The 22,717-nt window shown below is 44.7% G+C and overlaps 1 protein-coding gene across 2 annotated transcripts; it reads left to right on the top strand.

The window, feature by feature from the left end:
- Nucleotides 1–9,662, top strand: LOC128793844 (uncharacterized). Of its 2 annotated transcripts, XM_053953261.1 has the most exons (11): nt 2–1,750; nt 2,375–2,509; nt 3,281–3,405; nt 3,677–3,745; nt 3,903–4,016; nt 4,695–4,810; nt 5,094–5,149; nt 6,507–6,559; nt 7,272–7,399; nt 7,954–8,110; nt 9,178–9,662. In XM_053953261.1, the coding sequence occupies exons 1-11, from the start codon at nt 1,550–1,552 to the stop codon at nt 9,254–9,256; spliced, it is 1,233 nt and encodes a 410-aa protein (XP_053809236.1). In that variant the 5' UTR covers nt 2–1,549; the 3' UTR covers nt 9,257–9,662. The 2 variants fall into 2 exon arrangements, with proteins under 2 accessions (XP_053809237.1, XP_053809236.1); XM_053953262.1 differs by lacking the exon at nt 3,903–4,016 and having other exon boundaries at nt 1–1,750.
- The last annotated feature ends 13,055 nt before the right edge of the window (nt 9,663–22,717 follow it).

The following is a 22,717-nucleotide window of genomic DNA, read 5'->3' on the forward strand; positions in this document are numbered from 1 at the left end:
GGTGCCTTCTGCCCTTCTCCTTTTAATTTGATGTGGCCCATGGTCAGCAATAAAGCACCACAGAACAGCTGTGCCTGGTCTCAGAAACGGGGAGCTGTGAAAAACTGAGAAATCTCTTTAAGAAAGTAAAAGGAACATCTAAGGTGCTAAAAGCTTTTGAGGGAACAGTAGAAACATGATCACCAGGGCAGTGTAAGTGCACATCGATATCAGGACAAACTGGGGAAAAGGGCAAGAAGCAGAGCTCAGAAAAAACAAGTTACATTCAGAGAAGAAAATTGAAAGAACCATAAGCACTGATCCATTAAACACAAACCAGGGCAGAGGTGGTTATAAAACCAAACGGAGTCACATTTGAAACAAGGCAGAAAAATGCACAATACGTGTTTTTGCAAGTAACAGGGGATCTGGTGAGATGTTTGGAGAGCTAACAGGAAGTCTGAATACCCAGGAGAGAAAGAAAGCACAGGTTCCGAGAGCCCCAGCTTTCTCCAAAGTGAGATTCGCAGCACTTCAGCCTCTCCTGAGAGGCTGGGTTTGTTTCAGTGCAGGGACATGAGACTAAATGCTAATTGTAGAAGGAGTAGAAAAGATCTCTTGTATAGCCAGCTAAAAGCCTTCAAAAATATGGCTTCTAGAAATGGTACCTACAATGGTACCTGAAGAGATGCTAAGATGCCTGCTGTGGGTGGGGTTCTTTGGTTCCTTGAATGGAATGGGCTGCTGCCTGTTGGCTGGAGCTGGCAGTGGGAGCAAGAGAAGGACCCACTTCTGCCAAGAGCCCAATAAAACAGGATCAGAAATCATAGAATCATAGAATAGTTTGATTTGGAATGATCCTTTAGCAGGTCATCTAGTCCAACTCCGCCATGGGCATCATCAACTAGACCAGGTTGCTCAAGTGACCTAGGACAGCTGCATACAAATGTTTCCAGGGATGGGGCATCCATCACCTCTGTGGCAGCCTGTGTCAGTGTTTCACCACCCTCCTTGTCAAACACTTATTTCATATCTCTAATCTTAAACGGACTCTCCTCCAGCGATCTGCAGCAAAGAGTTGTGAGGCTCAGAGAAGAGAGCCTAACACCCGCTTTTTCTGCACCGCATCACTAGAGGGTTTGCTCTAGCGTCCTTCCAGGAGAACTGCCTGAACTTCCCTTGGAGTGCGTAGCAAATAAACCGAGCAAATCCAGTTTCCCAGAGCTGGGCAAACCCCTCGCGGAAATGACTGCGATCCATCCCGGGACGCGGCGGGGAGCGGCCCCGAGGCGGGGTTTGGGGGCGGCCGGAGCCAGCCCCGCTCCGCACCCCGCATCGCACGGGGCTCCGCACCCCGCATCGCTCCGCACCCCGCATCGCACGGGGCTCCGCACCCCGCATCGCTCCGCACCCCGCATCGCACGGGGCTCCGCACCCCGCATCGCTCCGCACCCCGCATCGCACGGGGCTCCGCACCCCGCATCGCTCCGCACCCCGCATCGCACGGGGCTCCGCACTCCGCATCGCTCCGCGCCCCGCGTCGCTCCGCAGCCGCACCGCGCACCCCGCCATGCCGGCGCTGCTGGCGCTGCTGGCCGCGGCGCTGCTGGCGCTGCTCGGGGCCGGACGAGCGGCCGCCCCCGGCTCCTGGGCGCCGCTGAAGCGCTGGGCCCTGGGCTGCCTCCTGCTCTGCCTCGGCTCCTGCAGGCAGCGAGTGGCCGCAGGCACCGCCGAGCCGCGCCGGCCGCGCCCGCTCCGCGCCGATCCCCACGTGAGTGGCTCGGTCCTGAGACCCCCTTCCCTGGGACCCGCTTCTGCGACACCCCGTTCTCATATCCTTGTGTCCCCCATCCCTGGCACTCCCATCTCCCCGTTCCCCTGGCACTCCATCCCCGGCATCCCCTCCTTCCCCCAGTCTTGGAACTCCCATCCTCGGCATCCCCTCCTTCCCCCAGTCTTGGAACTCCCATCCCGGGCATCCTCTCCTTCCCCCAGTCTTGGAGCTCCCATCCTCGACATCCCCACGTTCCCTCAGAACATCTTTTCCCCTTTGGACTCAAACTTCCCTACACCAGCTCCACCCCACTGCATCCTCTGATTTCCAGCACCTTGCGTCACCCTGGCAATCCCTCAGGTACTCCCGTTCCCTGCATCCCAGTTCCTGGCACCCCTCAAACCCCAACCTCATTTTTTTTTGAGTTCTTCTTTCTTTTGGCTGAGGTTTCAGTGCTGCTTTTAAAGCTGCCTGGCTGTTTTTGGGTGCCTGCTATGTCATACAAAAAGTGAAAGCAAAATTTGATGCCTGAGCAGAAGCCTATGGAAAACAGGATTGCTGACCTTCTCCCCTCCCTTTCCTGCCTCCAGCTGGAGCTGAAATCCATTTCCCTTTCCCCAGGCTCTCGATTCCTTGTACTTCACGGGCTTTGCCGAGACCAACAGGACCTTTGTGATTGCTCGCCTCGGCCGACGCCCTGCTGGCCTCTGTGAGATGTGGCTCTTCCTGAGGCTGGATGGGATAGGCGAGTTTGAAGTAAGTGCTGCTCGTGGGCTGATGTTCAGGAGCAGTGCTTAACTCCTTTCTTGAACCCGTGATGGGATCCCAAGCCAAGATTTGTGTTCTCTGCGTCTTCTCACCAGTAAGGCACCAGTGCTGTGTCTAAAGGCAGTGGTAGAACTGGTCAGAGTAATGGGTATGGCTCTTTTTTTGTAGGATCTGACACTCATTGCCCTTCCCCACAATCTGCACAAAACAGAACAGTTTCTAAAAAGTGCCTTATTAAATCCCCCAGGAAGAATTTGAGCATCCAGTCTTTCCAATCAGGTGCAGCACATAGTTAATGAGTTCCATTTTCTGCTTATGGTTGGTTTTACCCCCCTTTTTCATTTTCATGCTATAAAAATCATTTGGAATTGCCTCTTTAAAAGAGAGGGAAAAGCTTTTACAGAGTTTTATGCACATCTGCTTCATTCTTGCTGAAAAGAAAGCTTAATCAGATATCATTAATCAGATTTTTGCCTGCGGATTTTCTTTTTTTATTAAGAGCTGGCTACATAGTAAAGAAGGACATAAATCCCTTTGCACTCAACTCTCTTTATGTTCACAAATCTGTTTCACTAAGTAGCCATGACCAGAAAAAGCAGGAGAAATCCTATTTGGAGAACATAGAAAAAAAAAAAAAAAAGAGAAGATTGATGTGCATTATTTTGGGTTTTTAGCAATATTTAGTGTAACAAGATTGCTTTATGGCATCCTCACAATTGAATTAAGCAAATATTTTCCTGAAATGTTTCCTCTTTTTAGCACCCACAGCACCCAAACATGATGGTGAGAGATGAATCCAAAGAGATCTGGAGTGGAGGAGGACTCACTATGGAATACCTGGAGCCCCAAATGTGCTGGAAGATAAATTTTGATGGATTACTCAGGTACTGCAGCACTCCCTAATTTCATTTATCTACACATAAAACCAAAGTTTTTTTCAGCACTATCTGGAAATATATTTAATTTATTTTAAATTTAACCAACATGAACCAAAAGCTGTTTGGTAACTGAGACACTTTGATTTTTAAGGAATGAAGATAAAGCTGGTGGTGTATAGTATTATAGATTCTTCAATTCCACCCAATTCCAAACATGCAAGAAACATTTTGTTGTTTGTTTAGGATTGATATAAAATTACAGTGCTTTGCTTTGCAGGAAAGGATCCTACAGACAGCAGTGGAGTGAAGAGGAAGGAGAACTTGTACCAGTTAAATTCTCTTTGCAGTAAGTTTCTCATCTTTGGGATGTACAATAAGCTCGTGGTTCATTTAAAATGGTGAAAATCAGAATTTTCCAATAAAATACAAAGTAGCAAGTGCACAACTTGGCCTTGTATGAGCTGGATGCTAATAATGTCTTTTTTTTCCTCTCTCTTTTCTAGCTGGGAGAACTCCACAGACGTTTTTAACTTTAATGTTGATAATAACCCCAGCACATTTGCTCGTGCTTTAGCCCAGGAGCCATGGACCATCGAGCTCTTCCAGAGGGTCAAAAAGTGAGGGGCAAGATTAATGTCTTCTGGGGTTAATAATAATTTTTTCTACAGTTCTCTTCAAGGTCTGATGTGTGTTATAGCTGAATTTAGAAGGTAGGTTTAATTTGAAGTGCTTTAATAAAGGACATGGCTCTTGGTTTCAATGCCACGCCACACCTGCACACAGATGGGATCTTCCTGACATCTGACTGAAACCTTCAGCATCAGGAATATTTCTTATTTTAGGCACCTTCCAAAGTCAGTGGTCCAGGTATAGCTAAGAAAAGGAATATAATCCTGTGGGAAAGGAGCTGAAGTGGGTGGGTTAAATATGAGAATCAATGGTGTGTTGTCTAAATAGAAGCAGAAATTATGTATATCAATAATGTGTGGGGTTTGGTGATGCCTGCTGGGCTCTAAGCAGCAGCTGTTTGGCAGCCCAGCATTTCTTCAAACAAAGGGTGATTTTATATTCTGTCAGGGTGAGAATTTGCTGCTGTTTCATTCATTCTCAGGTGTCTTATTATGTAACAGTAACTGGGAAATGTAGAAGTGATGTGTAAAATCTGGGATAGCCATGATCCAGATGCTCTGAAATTTCTTTCATTTTGGGGGATAAATCCATCAGATTGGCATTGAGGCTTCTTGAGGAGAACTGGAGCTCTTGCCTGTGCCGATCCACTCCTTTCTTTCTTCCAGACAAAGGGAGCAGCATTTCCGACACGAGCAGTGGGGCCGGTCTGTTGGAGAGATTGAAATAGAAAATTGTGGGAAAACTGAACTTTCCCTCAAAGGCGTTCGGAGCCACTCCTATGGTAACAGCACTGGGAAGAATTCCCTCCCTCCCAGCAGGGAATGCCTTCACTGTAGCTGGCACTGGCAGGGCAGTGAGATTAAGGATTATCTGTTAAAATAACCACTTAAGACATTCCAGAGGAAACACCATCACTGTTCTGGGGACATACATTGCTTACCATGTTATCAATGACTGGATATTTCTTTATCCAAAAAAGGTTATTGTGAAGTCAGGTACTGTTAGTTCACATTCCCCAGGAATGGTGAAACTCCAGGTTGGGGGATTTTGTTCTTTTTTTGCAGGTGTCCGGAATTGGGCTGAGATTTACCGTTATGTCATGATTTTGGCACACTTTGAAGTAGGTATTAACATGGCAATGTGCTTTTTAACCAGGAAATTTATCTGAGCTTTTCAGGCATATTTAAGTGTCCAGAAATAAGGATTTGGGAACATCCATGTTGTACAGTCAGAAGTGCTCACTGGTACCACCATTAGCCCAGATCAGTGTTGGGAGCAGCTCTCAAAAGCAGAACTGTGTGTGTAAAAACTGAGATTTTGCTAGACTGATTGAAGCAAAACTTGATAACTTGAAACAGTTTGTTTTGGCTTTTTTAAGAAAAATTAGGCTGACAGCTTTACAGGAGAGATTCTCAGCTGCTGCAAGTACCCAGCACTCCGTGAAGTTGCTGCAGAGCTGATTCCCATTAATGGGAAGCCTGAGGTGTTTGAAGCATCCTAAGCCTTCATGACAGCAGTCAGCAAATATTTCTGCCAGTGCTGAGCCATAATTCTCTGCTGTGCTGTGTGGGGGAGAGGCAGAGCTGTGGCTGCTGGGAGCACACAGCCCAGGGACATGCTGAGGGCAGGCCCTGCCAGCTGCCAGCCAAGCCCAGCAGATGCTCCTGAAAAGGCATTTCCTTTGCCAAGCCAGGCATAAATCAAAACTCTCTATTATAGGCAGCATTACAGGGGTTTAGACTGAATTCAGAATAAAAGTTCTTTTCCCAGCTTGGAAAGTGCCACTTCTGTGCAAATCCTGATTTATCATGTGCCTGTGTATCTTTTACTAAGACTGAGCTTTGGCACCACAATGTGTATGACCAATCTCTCCCTGTCGTCCAGTTTTTCAAGACTCAAAGTGACTGTGGCTGTTCTGCCCCTAATTAAAAGCCAGCTGACTTCATTAAGAAGTTTATTGCAGATTGAATTTGGAGTCCTCTTACCCTGAGTGTCTGTACATTTATAGCATCAGAGGAGGCTTAAATTTGCCTCAGAGCAGCCCAAGTGGAGCATGAAGAGTCCAGACCTAAGGATGGAAGAGAAATTAGTAAAACCAGGAGATTCCAGTTCCTTAACATTTTCCCTATCTGCTGCTCCCAGGCATAGATGAATATAGGTTAGAAGAGAAGTCTGGTCATAGTACACCAGTTTTGTACTTCTTTGCAGGCTTTGTTTCCCTCCTGTGTCCTCTTGCTGTGGACTTCCTGTTGTTTCCATTGTCCTTAATTTGTCCTGAATGTGTTTGATTTATATTCCTGGGTTTGTTTGCAGACAGATTTTCATGGAAGATGTAGTGAGAGGATTTTAAAGTATGAAACCATAGCACATTGCATAAGCTGAGTTCTATCCAGTGTCTTCTTGGTCCAGCCAGTGAAGGACCCTCAGAAATGAATCTGCACAACTCTGGCTGCTTTTTCTTTCTCTCTCTCTTGCAGGATGGGACTGCAGCACATTTAACAGTTATTAACATGCCAGCTACCACAACTCAGTAAGTGACCAAAGAACTTTATGTTGCTAAAAACACTCACCTTAGAGGTGGCAAAAGCTGCTCTGCAGGACACCTGTGTGCAAATTCCTGCTTTGAACCTGTACAGCCCAGTTTCCATCCACGGCCTCGTGCTCCCTACTCCCAGGTTTTATTTGCAGTTAGTCACAAGGACAGCTTTTACCTTCCCTTGCTTCCTTTCCCTGCGTTTGTTGAGGGCTGATGGAGCTGCCTGCCTGTCTGGATGATTTAGAGGTACAGACTGGGCACTCCCAGCTGTTTCAGAAGGTTCCAGCTGTAGTGGGACGTTCTACAGGGAGTCCTGCCTTGCTCACTGGTGTTCTCTGAATCCAGAGGATTAAAGACCAATGTCCATGGCCCCAAGGTTGTTGCGAGCCCCATCCAACCTGGCCTTGGACACTTCCACAGATGTGACAGCCACAGCTTCTCTGGGCAATGTGTGCCAGGGCTTTACCATCCTCACAGGGAAGAATTTCTTCCCAATATCCCATCTAACCCTGCCCTCTGGCAGTAGGAAGCATTTCCCCTTATCCTGGCACTCCAAGCCCTTTTCCAAAGTCCCTCTCCAGCTCACTTGGAAGCCCCCAGAGCCTTCTCTTCTCCAGGCACAACAGTCTCAATTCTCTCTGCCACTGTTCTGGTGCATTTGAGTTTTGGCTGAACTTTAAACCTGCTGCATTCCTCTCCCCTTCAGCCTCACTGTAGGTTATGTGTTTTTTCCTGATGGGAGGAAGGCTGGCATTGAGTGGTCCAATGCCTCCCTGGCTCAGCTGGCTGAGGATGGGCTTATCCAGGATGAGTATGGAGTCAGTTTTACTGCTGGTAAGCTCAACACAGTCCAGCTACACCTGCCTTCATTTCTTGGCCTGCAGTTCCTTTAGTTCAGTGAGACTCCATGTGATCCTGGGGAATGCATCACCTTACACCCTGAGAAATCTACTTAGAACCTTAAAACTGTGGTTTGGATTGGAAGGGACTTGAAGATCCTCTGGTTCCAACCCCACTGCTATGGGCACTTCCCTGCTGAAATTAAATTATAGTTGTGGTGTGTCCTGGGTGAAATGTGTCCACTGCAGGATCAGGGCCACAGGTTCCAGAGGGAGAGTTGCAGATTCTGTTTGTGGTGAGTGTTGCTTGTGCTAATCCACATAAAATAGTGATTTCCACTTTTTGGGGGGTGTCAGAACATCTGTTATGTTAGGTGGATTCAGCTGGAAATATGGTTGATCAGTTTACTTGGTTTACAAAGCAGACAGAACTATCACTCAGAAAAGCATAAAAAACCCCATACACAAAAATAATAGATATTGGGATTGGTTTGAGATAAAATACTACTGAAAGTTGGTGACATTGTTCCCATTTTACTCTTCTCCAAGGTGGCAAGAGCTTTGATGTTTCTGCAGCTCTGGATAAGCAGACCTGCCCTGTGGTGTACAATGGCCTGACAGGGAGCGGAGTTTTCCACGAGTGCATTGCAGATTTCCAACTCAATGGGTCAACACCAGGCTGGGGCCTGGTTGAATTTTATTACAGGTAAAATAATGACAGGCAAGAAGAGGTTAAAATCTCCCCTCCTCCTATATTGACTTGTATGGTTACAACTCCATAGATATTTGAAGCATAAATGCGCTGATTTTTTTACCTGATGTAAAAAAATATTGCCCATTTAGTGCTTAATGTGTTTATTAAGTTGACAAGCACTCATATTATTTGAAAAGGAACAATTGCACAAGCACTTCATGGGTGCAGCAATTTGTTTGTCATATAGGTTTATGTGGTTTTATATAGGTCTCCATATAGGTTTATGAGTTGTAGGATGCTCCATTCTGGACACTCTCTTATTTTGAAAATCTGTTTTTTTCTGTTTAGAAAAAAGAGTCCTCACCCCAAACAGAGGCAGTTTACAGGGTGAAACTTGCTCACTCAAGGATTTGTGTGGACAGGATTTATTTGAACAGATAAATGTTCAGAAAATCCCCACAGAAATGTTTGGGATAAAATTATACCCACAAAGAATGTGCTTCCCTTTTCAGTGAAGTGCTGCTCCTCCTGCCACGTGTTTGTCACTCTTTCCCTGGAGCCTTTTCCATATGGAGTCTTTGCTCTCATGAAAGAAAAAGGCAAATGTTGTTGCTTACGTTTTGTTTGCTTTTTAAAATAAACACTAATCCTTGGCTGGTAGAGGAAATGCCGTAAATGACTTTCAGCAGATGGAGACCTCAGCTCCTTCTGAAAACCAGACATATTTAAAGCACCTAAAACAGGCCAAAAGTGCAAAATACCTGCTGGTTGAACTTCAACCTGCAGCTGCTGCCAGGTCCCTGCTCCCTCCCCTCTCGGGCTGTCCTGGTGGAGGAAATGACCCAGCAGGGAAAGCCTCGGCTAAAACCCAAACGGGGCTCGTTCCGCAGGTCCGGCCAGCCCCAGCCGGCTCTGGAGCCGCCCCAGGGAGGCTTCATGTGGCAGTGCTGACACAATTCCCGTCAGCTCCACCTCGTATCTGCTCCCAAATCAACCCCATGGGAGAAATGGAAGGGTGGGGGTGTTGTTCTTCCTCCTCTCCACGAGACACCAGCTCAGCATCGCTGCTCTTCCCGCAGGGACGAGGCCGCCCAGCCGGTTCCAAATCTGCAGCTTGGTGCCAAAGCTGACCCTGCCACCGATGCCTCTCCCCCGTGATCATCTACAAGCTCGTCCCAGCAATGTTAGCAAGCAGCAGCTTTCCAAAGAAATGTAATTCCCTGCAAACAAACACCACTGGTTTGAGTGTAGAACTCGTCACAGGATGCTGGGGAGGTCAAGGGTATAAAAGGATTTGGAGAGAAATGAGATCTATTTTTATTAGTGCAGCTTTCAGTGGTTGCTAACCAGGGTGGTCTGGAGGCAATTTGAAGGAAGTCTGATTGCAGGAGGAATGCACTGGGAGGGATCATTCCATGCTCTGTCCTTTGGTGTTTTTCCTAAACCTCCAGCTGCTCCCCACCGTGACGACCAGGATCTCAGGCTACGTGGATCACTGACCCAATTTAGCAGCTCTTCTCTTCTCTCAGATTTGTTTTTGAAATAAAAACTGTGTATTTCTGAACTCTCTGGTTGTTATAGTCATTAAAACGTGGGAAAAACCTGTTACAGGAAACTGCACTGATCTGATAGTTTTGTCTGTGGCTGTGTAAAACATGAAGTGGAAGGAGCAGGAGAAAGCACATCTAAATGAGGTGTCCTGTAGGAATAGCATTAATGGCCAATGAAATAAGTGGTGCAAACACGATTTCCCCTTGTCTGAAGGGAAGCCAGGTCTGGTAATCCAGTTTAGAAAGGGATCTGAATTCCTCATCATTCCCTTGTAGGTGCCTTATTAACCACAGCATCCACAATAGTCACTGGCCCAAGGTAGGTATTCCCTACTTGGATGTATCTTGCTATTAATTACTGAAAACTAAACTTAAAATATGTAAAAAAAAAAAAAAAAAAAAAAAAAGTTAAGTGGAAAGTGTGGAGAGGAGAAATTAAGGAAAGACACCTTATAATTAGAACAGTACCACCATTTTATTTCAGAAAATAGTGACATCTGGGTGCACATATTTGTGTTTTATAATCCCTGCTTAGGCTGACAGAGGAGGAGACTTTAATAGAATTTAAAAGAAGAATTTTTCCTTTCTGAGGCAGTTCTTACACTTATTGCCAAACAACCTTTTCTGCAGAATGGGTGCATGAATATAAAATGATTCCACCTGTATTTATGACATGCATGTCCCAATTTGGGATGTGTCACTGAACAAGGCTGGGGTGCTGCAGGCCTGATGTGCTGTGACAGGCTGGTTTTATCAGCACCCTCCTGCAGCTGGGAGAGATTCCCATTCCCTAATCCCCTAATTCCCTAATTTCTAACCTCATCCCTGTTCTGCATCGTGCCCTTGAGCTGCACCCCAACAGGTGCAGGTGCTGTGCCCCTCCTTCATCCCAAAGCACCTCTGGATGAGCCAAGCTGGCTGCTGGGTGCATTTCTTTTGGGATTGGCACTGATTCAGAGCTTTGGATTTTAGCTGGACCTCTATAAACACGTCTCCAGTTACAGTGGTATTAATGGCCACATTCTTGTGAGCCTTGCACAAACTCAAAGATGTCTTAAATCTGTCTGTGCTCTCGTGGTCTCGAGGTGCTGAAACAGGGAGCTTCTAAATTTCTCCAGACAATGGTACTTTGACAGGAGGGAAAGCCTTATGCCTCTTTTTACACCTCAGAAATCAGTCAAATAGGTAATTTTAGAAAGGTTAGAAAAATAATGATGTTATACATCACAGTTTGTTCCTATTAAGTGTGTGGCTTGTTTTGCTATGATCTCAGGAACATCTGTTCCTTTTTTTTCTGTGGAGTTCTTGTCATCTCTTTCCCTTTCACTTACTTCTTCAAGGCTAAGACATTAACATCTAGAAGGTGGAAGAAAGGCACATAATAAAGCAAGGTTTTGGAGGTGTCAGAGCATGTAGATTATGAGAAAAATTGTTAATTATGACTCTGGAATCACAGTTTGAGAAATCACTGTAGAAAAAATTCCCTTTCCAGGCCAAAAATTTTTTAAAAATCCCATCAAGGATGGGATTGTTCTGGTTATTTCCTAATTCCAGAAACTGGGCTTAGAAGTGGGGATGCTGTGGGGAAAAGGCAGGTGTCTCCCCAACTTAGTGGAAGTTCATGTTCCTGCAGTGGAGGAGACAGAGATGAAGCCTTCATCACTCCCCTTTTGTCCTCTTCTTGTTTCTTTTGGTACCAGTGGGTGGAGAATTAGAGCACTCCTGAGTTCAGTTGGGAAAAGTTCAAGCAGGGTACAGCAAATGATTAATAAAGTTTGGAGCTGGCAGGTTTATTTGCCAGGTGATGAACTACTGGTAGGGTATTTCAACTCCAAGGACTGAAATAATTGACTGTCGGGGGTTTTCTCCCTGGATTTCAAATTACTTTAGAGCAAGCCTGTGTCCAGGACAGATGGAATAACTTATTTAATTTAAAATAAATCTCCCAAGCCCCACGCTTTGACCATGTGAAGTGGTCCTTCACTTGTGGCTCCTTTCTCAGTGGAAAAATCCATCTTGGGAAGTGCTTCTGCAGCCCAAAAGCATTAATTTTGAGCCAAAAAAGCAATAAATGGAGGGGAACCCTGGCCAGAAGTGAAATGCAGCGTATGATCTGTGTGAAGGGGGGCAGCTGGAGCCTCGTTGGGACGAGCTGCTTTCCCAGCATCTGGAGGAGGGAACACCTGTAATTCCTGCTGCTGTCACGGCAAACTGCTCCCACCAAACCCTTGCACGTCCCCCTGGAGCTCCCTGCATGTTGAATTTCAGGATTCAGGCCTTGTAAAGAGGTCATTTAAAGGCTGTCAGCCCCAAACTGAGCATTTCCCATCAATCTGCCCCTGGCTACTGATGTCTAGAATGGTAAATATTTTACCGTGCTTATTTATTCTCCTTCCTTCTTGCAATTTTTCATGTGTTCATAGCATAGCTATAAAGGCCATTTCCAGTGACATTGTATTTCACTGGCAGAAAGAAAGGAAGAAAAAAAAGTCTTTTTTTCTGTTTGGATTTATGTTGTAGTCTTACAGTTGGTGAAGCAAAGTGTAGCCCAGGGATCTCTGTAATTTATCAGCAGAAATGCACTGTATGGCCAAATTATCTCTGCAAAGCAACTGATTATTTCCAAAGTGGACTTTTCCCTCCATAAGAACGTGCTCAGCAGCCAAATAACTCAAAGACATTCCAGCCAGAGTGACTGATAACTACTCACTCCCTTCTCCCATTTACTGGAACCCCAACTCCCTCACATCTGCCATAAAAAATCACATTGCTCTTTCTCCATCCAAAACTGCCCTTCCCTAAAATGTGACTTTTTTATTGTTGCTCTCCCAACAGTCTCTGAGCTCAGGTGTCTGAAGCAAAGTCTCCACAGGGATCTGTCCTGGGGGGCTTTTTGGGTCCCCCCCTTTTGAGGTATTTTCCTCTCCTTGTTAAAGCTATAATTAGTTACCGCATTGATTTTTGCTTTTCTTCAGCATAAAAAAAAACTTTTATTAAACCATAGTGCAAGTGGAGTTCATTCTAATCTGGCCATAAAATTTTACGAGAGGTGCAAATCAAAGGGAGGAGTGGCAGCAAATGCTCTGGAACAGTTGAGCCCTGTTCAGGCTCCCTCAGTGGAGTTAAATCCCTCCAGGAGCAATTAGCCTAACGAGCTGCTTGGTCCTCTTATAAATAACGTCACCGATGGAGACATCTGGAGGTGTCTGCTCTGTGCACGAGAGGCTTTCCAAATGTGCTGAGTGGTGAATGACCTTTTTTTCCCTTCATCCACAGGGTGGGGGAGGAGATGCAGATCTGCCATGTCCCAGCATGTCACGATTTTATCCCGTTTTCCAGGAAAGATAAGGAAGGGGAAAGTAGGAGTGACATTCTCAGCTGGAATGTCCTCTTTCATTTCTTGGTAGCTGAAGCATGGGACAGCGTGTCTGAAGGGCTGACCCCAAATGCTTTGGTCACAGAAGGCCAGAAGTGGCCCTGGGCACAAAAAGCCTGGAGAGGGTTCATGGCTGAAGTCCTTGTCACCGCCCTTGGGACATCAGAGAGTGGCAAGGGACTCCTGGCTGCTGTAGGTGTCCAAAATGGGTTTGCAGAAGGAGATCCAGATGATGGCTCTTCATTTTTTCCTTCTGCAAAACACCACAAATTATGCACACTTGTTACCTTTTGAATAACCTTTTTTAACCTTCAAACCTCCTTTTTGGATTTCGCACAGGAAATTCCACTCTTTGTTGCTTTTGTCACTCCTAAATGTCCTTTGAGAGAGGGCTAGGTAAGTGCTTGATAAAGAATGAAAAAATTAATCATAAAATCAGGTTTAAGAATATTTAATAGTGTTTTGCAGAGGTGAGGAGTGGGAAAAGCTGTGAGGTTACACCATGGGCTGTGCTGCTGGTTGTCTTTACTAAAGCATCCAGATCCCAGTGTTTCCTTCCCCACTCTTGTTCCTGCTGTTATTCTAAGGCACGTAGGCTTCTCCCTACATGTTTATAAGCTGATAAAACCATAATGCCAGGAATGTTTTCCTTCCTCTATTGCATTAACAAAATAAGTGACTTTGCAGATATAGCCTTGTTTACCTGACTTTCTACACCAAAACAATAGTTGTGAATAAATGTCATAATTCATGGAGAGGTGAGAAAAGAAGAGTTTCTTTTCTTGATGCTGATGTAAGAGCTGTGCATCTCCTCGTAGATGAGAAACGTTCTGCTCTGCTGTCACACTGGTGCCACACCACTGCTTTGCTGGGCTGGCAACCCTCAGTGGTGACAGCAGGGCTGACAAAATGCTCAGCCCAAATATCTGAGAATAAATCCCAGCAGACATTGCTGAGCCCTTGTGCAGCCCCTGCTGAGCAATTCATAATTGGACGTGTCAGGCAGCTTCTGACGACAAATTCTGGACTCCCAGCAGGGCAGAGCAGCCACACAAAATGCTTTTCATAGTGCAGGAGGAGGATTTTAACTGATCTCTTCGGAGATTTTCCCAAAGCCATAAATATGCTGCTCTTGCTCTGCGGCGCGCTCGGAGGAGCCGTGTGCTGTGTGAGGCTTTCAGAGCAAACCCCAGCACAGAGGAGTTCAGGGGATGGGGAAGAGCCTTGAGCCATCACAGCCAATTACACTAAACTCCCCAAATACATAAAGCATTTCATCAAGGGAGATCAAAGTGCCTTTCATGGGAAGGAAGAGCTATGATCTGCCTTTTACCCACGGGAAAACTCTGGGGAAGAGGCTGTCTGGCCAATTCTATAGCAGCATTCTTTAGCTGTTAACCCAAGGGTTTGCTCTCTGCTCCTCGCAGCTCCCGTCTGCCCTCACAGCCCCTCCGGGGCTCTGCCCAGACCTACAGCAGCCTTTAAGCTTTTTGGGGTGGGACACAGAGCAGGCAAGGTGAAAAAAGGGGGGAGAGTCTGCAAAAAACCCAAGACATGGTCAGACCTGCAAATGAAACCTGGCAGCACCCACTGTAGATACGTGGGGTGTGATGCTCCTTGTAAGTGCTGTGCAACACCCCCAGTAAAATAATAAAATAATAATAAAAATAATAAATAATAAAAATATAATAATAATTAATAATAAAAATTAATAAAAATAATAGATATAATAAATAATAAAAAGAATAAAAAGACTGCAAAAAATCATGTTGGATGTGTTGGACTATGAAGAATCCTCAGTTTTCATGCGCATTATGAATGTGCCACGATGATAATGCCAGGATTTCCCTGCCAATCACTGCTTGGCTTTGGGTTTCATGGAGAGGATCCATGGATCCACTCAGTTAGCATTGAATGAATATTTAGTGGAGCACCTTGTTCCTGGATAATTTGGTATTGTGGAGATGATGGAAAAGCACTGAAATGAGTGAGGATTAGATCAGTTATCCCTCACCTCAATGAACTGTGGATAAATTGTTCCTTAAGCATTATTTCCATCTTTTTCCATTTGTCTCAGAGAGAAAGGGACATCTTGGCAAAGAGTTCAAAAGAATCATGGAATGGTTTGGGTTAAGGGAAGGGACTTTAAAAATCATCTCTTTTCAACCCCAGCCATGGGTGGGACACTTTCCACTGGAGTCCAGCTCTCCTCTCAAACACACGGGGTGATGCTCACAGGAAGACTCAGGATCTGCATTCACACAGGATCTCCACAACACGATATTTTCCCATGGATAACCAGTCCTGTTACAACCAGAACACCAAATGTTTCTGCTCTGGGGAGGGATTATTGGGTTTGGTTTCAGCTGGATCCTGACTTCAGCCCCTCAAAGGCTTCTGTGACCTTAGGGATGCTCTGGAGCATGTTTGAGGCTCTGCTGATACTCGAGGCTCTTCTGTAGCCGGTAAAAACTGGATAATGAAAATCCTTTTCTCCCTTCCATCCCTTTCTCCCTCAGGCTTTCCCAGTGTCACTGATGAGCTGTGATTCTGAACCCTGCTTTACACGGACTTGACCAACTCTCTCAAGAAACAAATATCAAATCATAACATGAAGATTGTTTTCTGCATTTATTTTATTTAAATCCATCCTCACTCACACCACATCTGACTGCAATGCTTTTTGCTAACATTATTTAGCAATATTTCCGGGGAAAGCTGTAATTCATGGCACTTTATTAGTTCCCACTGACTGAGGAGAGAGGATTTTGTGCAGGCTGAGGCGCAAATGGAGCAGAAAAGGCCCCAGATGTGTTTTGTGCCTCCCACATCTGCTGGAGCTGTGTTGATAAGCACAACCCCAGGGGAGAGCACCACCCCATCCCCATCTCTGCTCCCTCTGATGCCTTGGGAAGGCTGGCCTAGAACAGAGGCTGGATAAAGTAGGGATTTATTAAAGGAATCTCCATGGATCCACCTTGGGCAGCACCAGAGCCCAGCCAGGGCTGCACCCAAGAGGAACCAAAATGGTCCCAAAATGCACGAGCGCTCCCGGGGGCTCTCACTGGGATCAGCTCTGCTCCATTTGCACCTTGCAGTTCATTGTCCCATTCCAGCTTTAGCCCAGGCACTCCCATCCTGCTTGTTTTTCTCTCTCCAGCCCACGCTGGTTGTGCTCCTGGGCCTGAGCTTTGGATCATTTGTCCTTGGTGCCCAGCTGGAGAAGGAATTGTTTTGTCTCCCTGCTCTGTGCAGAGAGCTCACCATCCCATAATATGAAGCCCAGACCCACACGCCAAAGCAGCACAGAGTGTGAAAAATAGAAAAATCTAAAACCTGAGGCATCACCTCCAGGATGCTGCTTTCCCTTTCCAGGAACCCGGGATGGTTTCTCTGTCTGTCCCCTTTCAGCCTCCCGAGACCAGCACTTCCAATTTGTCTTCTCCAATGACTCCAGAGGTGTTTCCGCCCGGGCCTTGCCTCTTGGATTTGTTTCTCCTGTCTGATTCACAGACCCCCAGTTTGTTTGATCTCCCAGGGCCAGCATTTCCAGCAGCTCCCTGGGGCTCCATGAAAGGGGAGTGAGGAAGAAGAGTTCACATGTGCTACTCAGAAATCTCCATATTTTAAAGGGTATCCTGTATCCCCGCTGGAACATTTTTAATGGTCCACAAATCAGGAAAAAAAAAAAAAAAAAAAAAAAAAAAAGAGTTGAAAACCATACTTAAGGCATTCATTGTTCAAAGCTCAGATCCCTGGGACTGCTGGAGGCTCCACGGGGGCAGATCCAAGGAATTCTGTGCTGGGGTGGGCTCTGGGAGCCCCCTCACCCATGGCTGGGTGGGGGTGCTGCTCTCAGGCACTCTCTGTTTGTTTTTCAGGGAAATGTTTCCATTTTTGGGATGGGAAGCAAGAAGGAAAATTTCCAAGGAAGAATCTGCCAAGGTATTAGGTATGGAGATTAATGCCCTGCTTGTGGCAGGGGATTGCTGGAATGTGTGTTAGAAGAGGTAAAGATTGATTTTATTCCTCTTTAAAGCTCCTTTAAAGCAGAATTCTGCTCTCCTCGTGACATCCTTTGATGAGACTCAATGGTCACCAAGGCTGGCCAAGCCAAAGGTGATGGCTGGAATTTTCAAAAGTGGTAAACCCATCATGAATCCAGCGTATTTCATGTTTTTGTCTTCCCTTCGGGTTCTGCATTCATTCCCTCTGCAATTCCCAGTCACAAACACAGGGAAATGGAGACTTCCAAAAATAAACTCTGCTTTTTCCTTTAGGTGAGCTGTTTAATGTGCCTTCTGCTTTAGTGTTTGGTGGCAGGGCAGTGAGAGGAATCCCCAGGAGCTGAGAAGGCTCCAGCTCTTCAGCAAGGAGCTGTATTTTGAGGCAATGATATGCAGAGCCTGGATTTAATCTTACCTGGACTCAAAAGTGCAGTTCCTGAGACTGAAGAGCCAGTGAATCCCACAAGAATATTGGGACTGGCCAAAAATTTGCAGCTTATTGTTTAGCCAAGAAACATAAACTTGTGAAATCGTGAGAATGGGTTCTCCAGAGATGTCTCCCAACGTGTCCATTATCAGCTATAAATACTTCCAGACTGTCTTTGTTTCATAAAGTCTTCTTGAAATGGGATTTACTTATAAAAGTGTTTGTGCTGCAAACATCTGGCAATTCTTGTGCTTCCTGCTCAGTAACTTAAACAGAAATATTGTTAATTATGCAACCAAAATGGCGTTTCATTTGATTTCTGAACGTTCTGAGTAAAAATGTCATTTCTATAATTACTGTGCTGCAGGAGGGTGCAGCCAGCTGTGGGCTGGCCTCTTCTCCCAGGTGACAAGTGATGGGACAGGAGGAAGTGGCACTGGCTAAGGTGTGGGAAAGGAAGAATTCCTTTCCCCTCTGGGATGAACAAGCAGGAGAATCCCAAAATCCCAGAATTTTCAGGCTGCTCTTTGATTGATCTTCTCTCACAGTCGTGGGCTAACGGGGATTTTTTGTGTCCTGGAGACGTTTGCCCACATCCATCCTCCTCCTCCTCTGGCTGAGGAAGCCCAAAATGTGCCAGATCCAGAGGGGACAACCCAATGAGTTGGTGAGGGGACGTGAAATTCCAAACATTTGTCTCATGTCAAAGCAGGAGCACGGGAATCCATGGAAATATCCTGATTATCAGGGCTCTAGAGACCTCTCGTGGACAAACACTTTTGCTTCCTTCATGTGACACGTTTGTTTTAGGGATAAAGTGTATTTATTTGCCAATAATTTATTACTATTATTGTGAATACTATTATTTTATATGTTATTATTATTGTTATTATTATTATATTTTTGTCATTAATTCATCATTATTACATTACATTAATTTTCATTCTGTTACATTAATTTTCATTATTACAATGATGAAAATTATGATATGCAATAGAAGTCTATATTCTAATATAATTATATAATATATATAATTCTAATATAATTACATTCCATGTTATTAATATATTTCATGCTGACACAAAGGTGGATTCTACTCCTACAGTGATGATCAAGCAAATAACATATTTATTTCCCCACCTATCCCCTTTGCCTTGTCCTCAATTTAATTTTTGTTAGGACTTTTGCATTCTGGAGTGGTGTTTGGCAGTGGAAAATAATTTCAGCTCACATTGGGTTTGGTTTTTTTTACTATTTTGACTTATCAGATAATAAAGGTGCTAGAAAAGGAAGAATGAGACCAGCAGCACCACATTTCATTCCTATGTATTTATTGTTGACTGTAAATTATTTGCAATGTGGTGGTTTTTTTCCCTCATCTGAAAAACTTATTAAGATTCATCAATTTATTGAGTCTTTCCCCCCTCAATTTTAATGCCCATTTTTTGTCACAAAGCAGAAAATCTCCATCAACCAGAGAGAAATCTGGAATTTGCTGAGCATTTCTGGGTCTGGCAGGGGGAGTTCAATGATTGAAACCCACCACTCTTAAACAAGAAATAAACCAGTGACTGAATTTTTATTTATTGATAAAAAAAACTCCGATTTTTTTTTTCCCTGAGAAATGTGTAAACCTGGTTGTGCCCAGGCCCCAGGAGGTGACTCCTGTGAGATGAGATTTATCCCCAAATCCCCTGTCTGTAGCCATCTGCCAGTGTGGGGATGAATTGCTTTTTCCACAGAGATTATTTGATTTTTTCCACGATCCGCCTCATTTTCCAGCTCCATCCTTTCCTCACTTGGGTGAATTATTGGTGGCCCTTGATGTTCTCACTTAACAAAAAGCATAAGGAGAAATTCCTGTTTACTTCCCCGCCCTGGCTTTGCATGAAAGTGCTGTAAAATTAAAGGCAGACAAAGAATTTAATATTAAGGAGAGGTAATTAAGGAGTTGCTCAGCCCTCTGTGCTTATCTCCAGCCCCTGTGAGCAGCCCACTGTGTGCAAGGCAAAGGCAATTTTTCTTTTTAATATTGCAATAACTCTAAGCTCTTTTAAGAGAAAATCCACTGACCATTTGGGACAAAAAGCTACATTTCAAAAATAAATTAAAATCTTGGCCGTCAGCGCTTGATTTCACAGGAAAATTTCAATGTGCCAGAGTGCTGAAAACCAAAACTATTTCAGCTGAATACTCTCTGATTTTTTTTTCAGGGGGAAAAAGTTTCCTTTTTAATTCTTCTCTGCCCTTTTTCAGCAGGGGAGAGGTCTGGCAATATTTTTAAATTATTCTTTGGTTGTAGGTGCAAAGATGGAGTGTTGGAACTGGGGAGAGAAGGATGAAGATGTTTGCATTCAGGGTGAGCTCTTCTTCCCCAAACTGTGCTAGGAATGCTTTATATCCTATATAATACCTTACATATTGTGCAGCTTTTAAGTGGATTTTGAAGTAGATTTTAAAGGAATTTTTCTTCCTCAGCTGGTTGCTCTGCTCAACTTCAAGACCTACATAATTCTGACACCACTTTTTCTTTGATTCTTGTCCTTGTGCTGTCTTCAAACCAACATCTTCTCACAATAAAAGTCATTTTCAGGCATCGGGGGAAAGCCTGGAGAAATGTGGTAGTGGTGGATTTTAATTTGGTTTTTTTTTCCCCCACTTTTATTCAATGCTGGCTATCAGCTGTATCCAGGCCAACCACAGATCTGGAATCCCAAATCCGTGTCCCATTTTGCTCTCTCTCACTCCCTAAAAAGTTTCTCATTCCACTTTGACAAACCACCAGGAAGTTTGAGCTGGATATTATTTTCTCGTGGTACATCTTATCGGCCAATTAGTGTTTGAATTGAAACGTACAAGTGCCTATCTCTCTGTTCACAGCTATTCTGCCTGATATCAGACAATTCCTTGCTCCCAGGCTCCAGGAATCAACGTTATCACCACTCCTGGAGTATCTTATTTGCTTTGTGATAGGAAGGCTGAGCGCATTCCCAAATTCTGTTCTCTGGGCTTGGGTTTTCATGTGCCACTCTGCAAAAGCAGAGTGAGCTCAGCAGGCGATTTTCCTGTTGTTTAAGCCCTGAACCCTAATCTGAAGGAAACAAACCCAGCTCCTCTTATTTTCAAACAGATAAGATTTGTGAGGTTATTAATCACGGGCTCGAATGGCCGCGCTGGGAATTGAAAATGATCAACGTTTTGATATAAAACTTGTCAACATTTATTCCAGAGACGGACCATCCGTCCAGTGGGAGCCTTAGAAAGTCATTTTGTGTCTGGTGGATGATAAAGGGCCACTGAAGTGCATAAACAGCCATGACATCATGCTGAACTTACATGTTCTTTCATCTGCCCCTGAAGGAGACCGGCTCTTTTTGGCCCTGAGCTTTGATTTTGGAAGATTTTCCCCTCTCCGTGTATCATTTAGGTTATTTATTCTTTTTTTTTTTTAGTTGTTATTATTTAATAGAACAAGTTGTCGTTGGTGGGTTTATTTTTCTCAAAGAGCTTTAATGCTGGATTCAGAGGATTAATTCCTGGGCAGGTGTAAATCAATGTTGAGTTGGCCTCCCTCAGACAAGGGTTTAGCTCATGGTGTTTAATCCTGGTGAATTTGTACTCTGGAAAACATGAAATGACATCCTCCCCCATATAAACAGATCCTGGGAGTGCTGAACACATTGAGAGAAGATAATTTTCACATTTCTTTTTTTTCCTTTCTCAGCATTGCTCTTCAGCCATTAAACCTATTTCATGGGTGACTGATACATAGGGCAACCCAACCCACGGACAATTAATGGCAGAGATAACTGAAAAAGGAGATTATTTTCTCTTTGCTGTAGCTGCCATGAGCACTATGAGTGCCCAACAGCCTTTAGCTGGAAGAGCTTTCAGTGTGTGGTTTAACATCAACTTCAATTTGGCAAAATGGGTTTAAACCCTCACAAACACCCCATGAAAATCTCCCAGTGACCTTTTGGTGCAGAAATAAACTGCCAGCATGGCTTGGAAAAGTTAGGATAAACATTTATCTATTTACAATTTATGAAATAAATAAATAAATACATATATAGCTGCTCCTGATGGGAAGGGAGCCCTTGTACAGATGCCACGGTGCAGTTCCAGCCTCCATGGGACACCCCATTCCCTGCCAAGGGCTGTGATAAGATCACAGAGTGTAATAAACCTCTCCAGTCCCTTCCAAGGGATTAAAGATGGGAAGGAAACTGTTTTAAGTGCAGCCAGATTGCTGTCCTAGGCTGGGGAGGAGAAAGCAAGAGCTGGGGAGTCTGGGGTTTGGAGCAGTGGTCTCTGAACCGGGTGGGATTTTGTTTGGCATCGAGAAATGAGGCTGTGGAGACTAAAACAATGCAGATTTTTGTATCTGGTGGTGCTGCAGCCCCGAGCTGGCACCTCTGGGGCTGCAGATGCCAAAAGGCAAAGATGTGGCAGAAGTGAAGTGAAGAAACTGAGATAAGAGTCCTCCTGCAGAAGGACAGAGATTTCTCTGGTTCCTCTCTGTGCTTCCTCACTTCAAGAGAAGAAAGCTCAGGAAGACTTTGAGGGAATAGATGGATTTTCCCTGGTGTGTTCAGAGGTTGTTGTTAGAGCAGAGAGGAGCAGTGTTCTTGCACCAAAGGTGTCAGAGTGGGTTTGCTTTTTGTTCTTATTGCAAATTCATAAGGGAAAAATAAAACCAGATTTTTTTTTTTTTTAATCCTCTATCTAAGAAATGATCTCTGAGCACCAGCCACTGTTTGGTGTGTATTTATTAAACACAAATTTAAATTGCTGCCTGGAGCTCCTGTACTTTACTCCTATCCCTAACAGGTTTTGTGTCACTTCTAAATAGAAACTTCTTCAGAAATCATCCTTCAAATCCTTCAGAGCCAAGGATTGTCTCCATTTTCCATTTTTTTCCAGATAAAACAAACTTTTTTCCATTGCTCTCACGAACATCCAGTCCCTCTTCCCTGCACACCTTAGCAGAATGTTCTCATAAATTCAGCTATAATCTGGCAGGAAATATCCCCAGTCTTTACAAATTTTAAATACCAGAAAAGCCAAAGAGAGGAGAAGGAAGAAGGGGGCATTGAAAATGGGATTTCCCCGGGGCATCTCTCTGTTTTCCAAGAGATGGACGCTCAGCTCCTCCAAGATCACAGCCACAAAGGTCCTTGTGGTGGAGTGTTTGGCTGGAATGGTGCCAGCTTTGAGCTGGTCCTTAGCTAAAGCCCAGAACACTTTTCCCACACCTCA

The sequence above is a fragment of the Vidua chalybeata genome, chromosome 11 (genome assembly GCF_026979565.1).
Source record: "Vidua chalybeata isolate OUT-0048 chromosome 11, bVidCha1 merged haplotype, whole genome shotgun sequence".
In the NCBI taxonomy this organism is placed as follows: domain Eukaryota; kingdom Metazoa; phylum Chordata; class Aves; order Passeriformes; family Viduidae; genus Vidua; species Vidua chalybeata.

Coding starts and splice junctions, on each gene's coding strand:
- LOC128793844 (XM_053953261.1), top strand. CDS start 1,550: ATGCCGGCGCTGCTGGCGCTGCTGGCCGCGGCGCTGCTGGCGCTGCTC. Junction 3,746..3,902: donor CCAGTTAAATTCTCTTTGCA/GTAAGTTTCTCA, acceptor TCTCTTTTCTAG/CTGGGAGAACTCCACAGACG. Junction 5,150..6,506: donor TGATTTTGGCACACTTTGAA/GTAGGTATTAAC, acceptor TCTCTCTTGCAG/GATGGGACTGCAGCACATTT.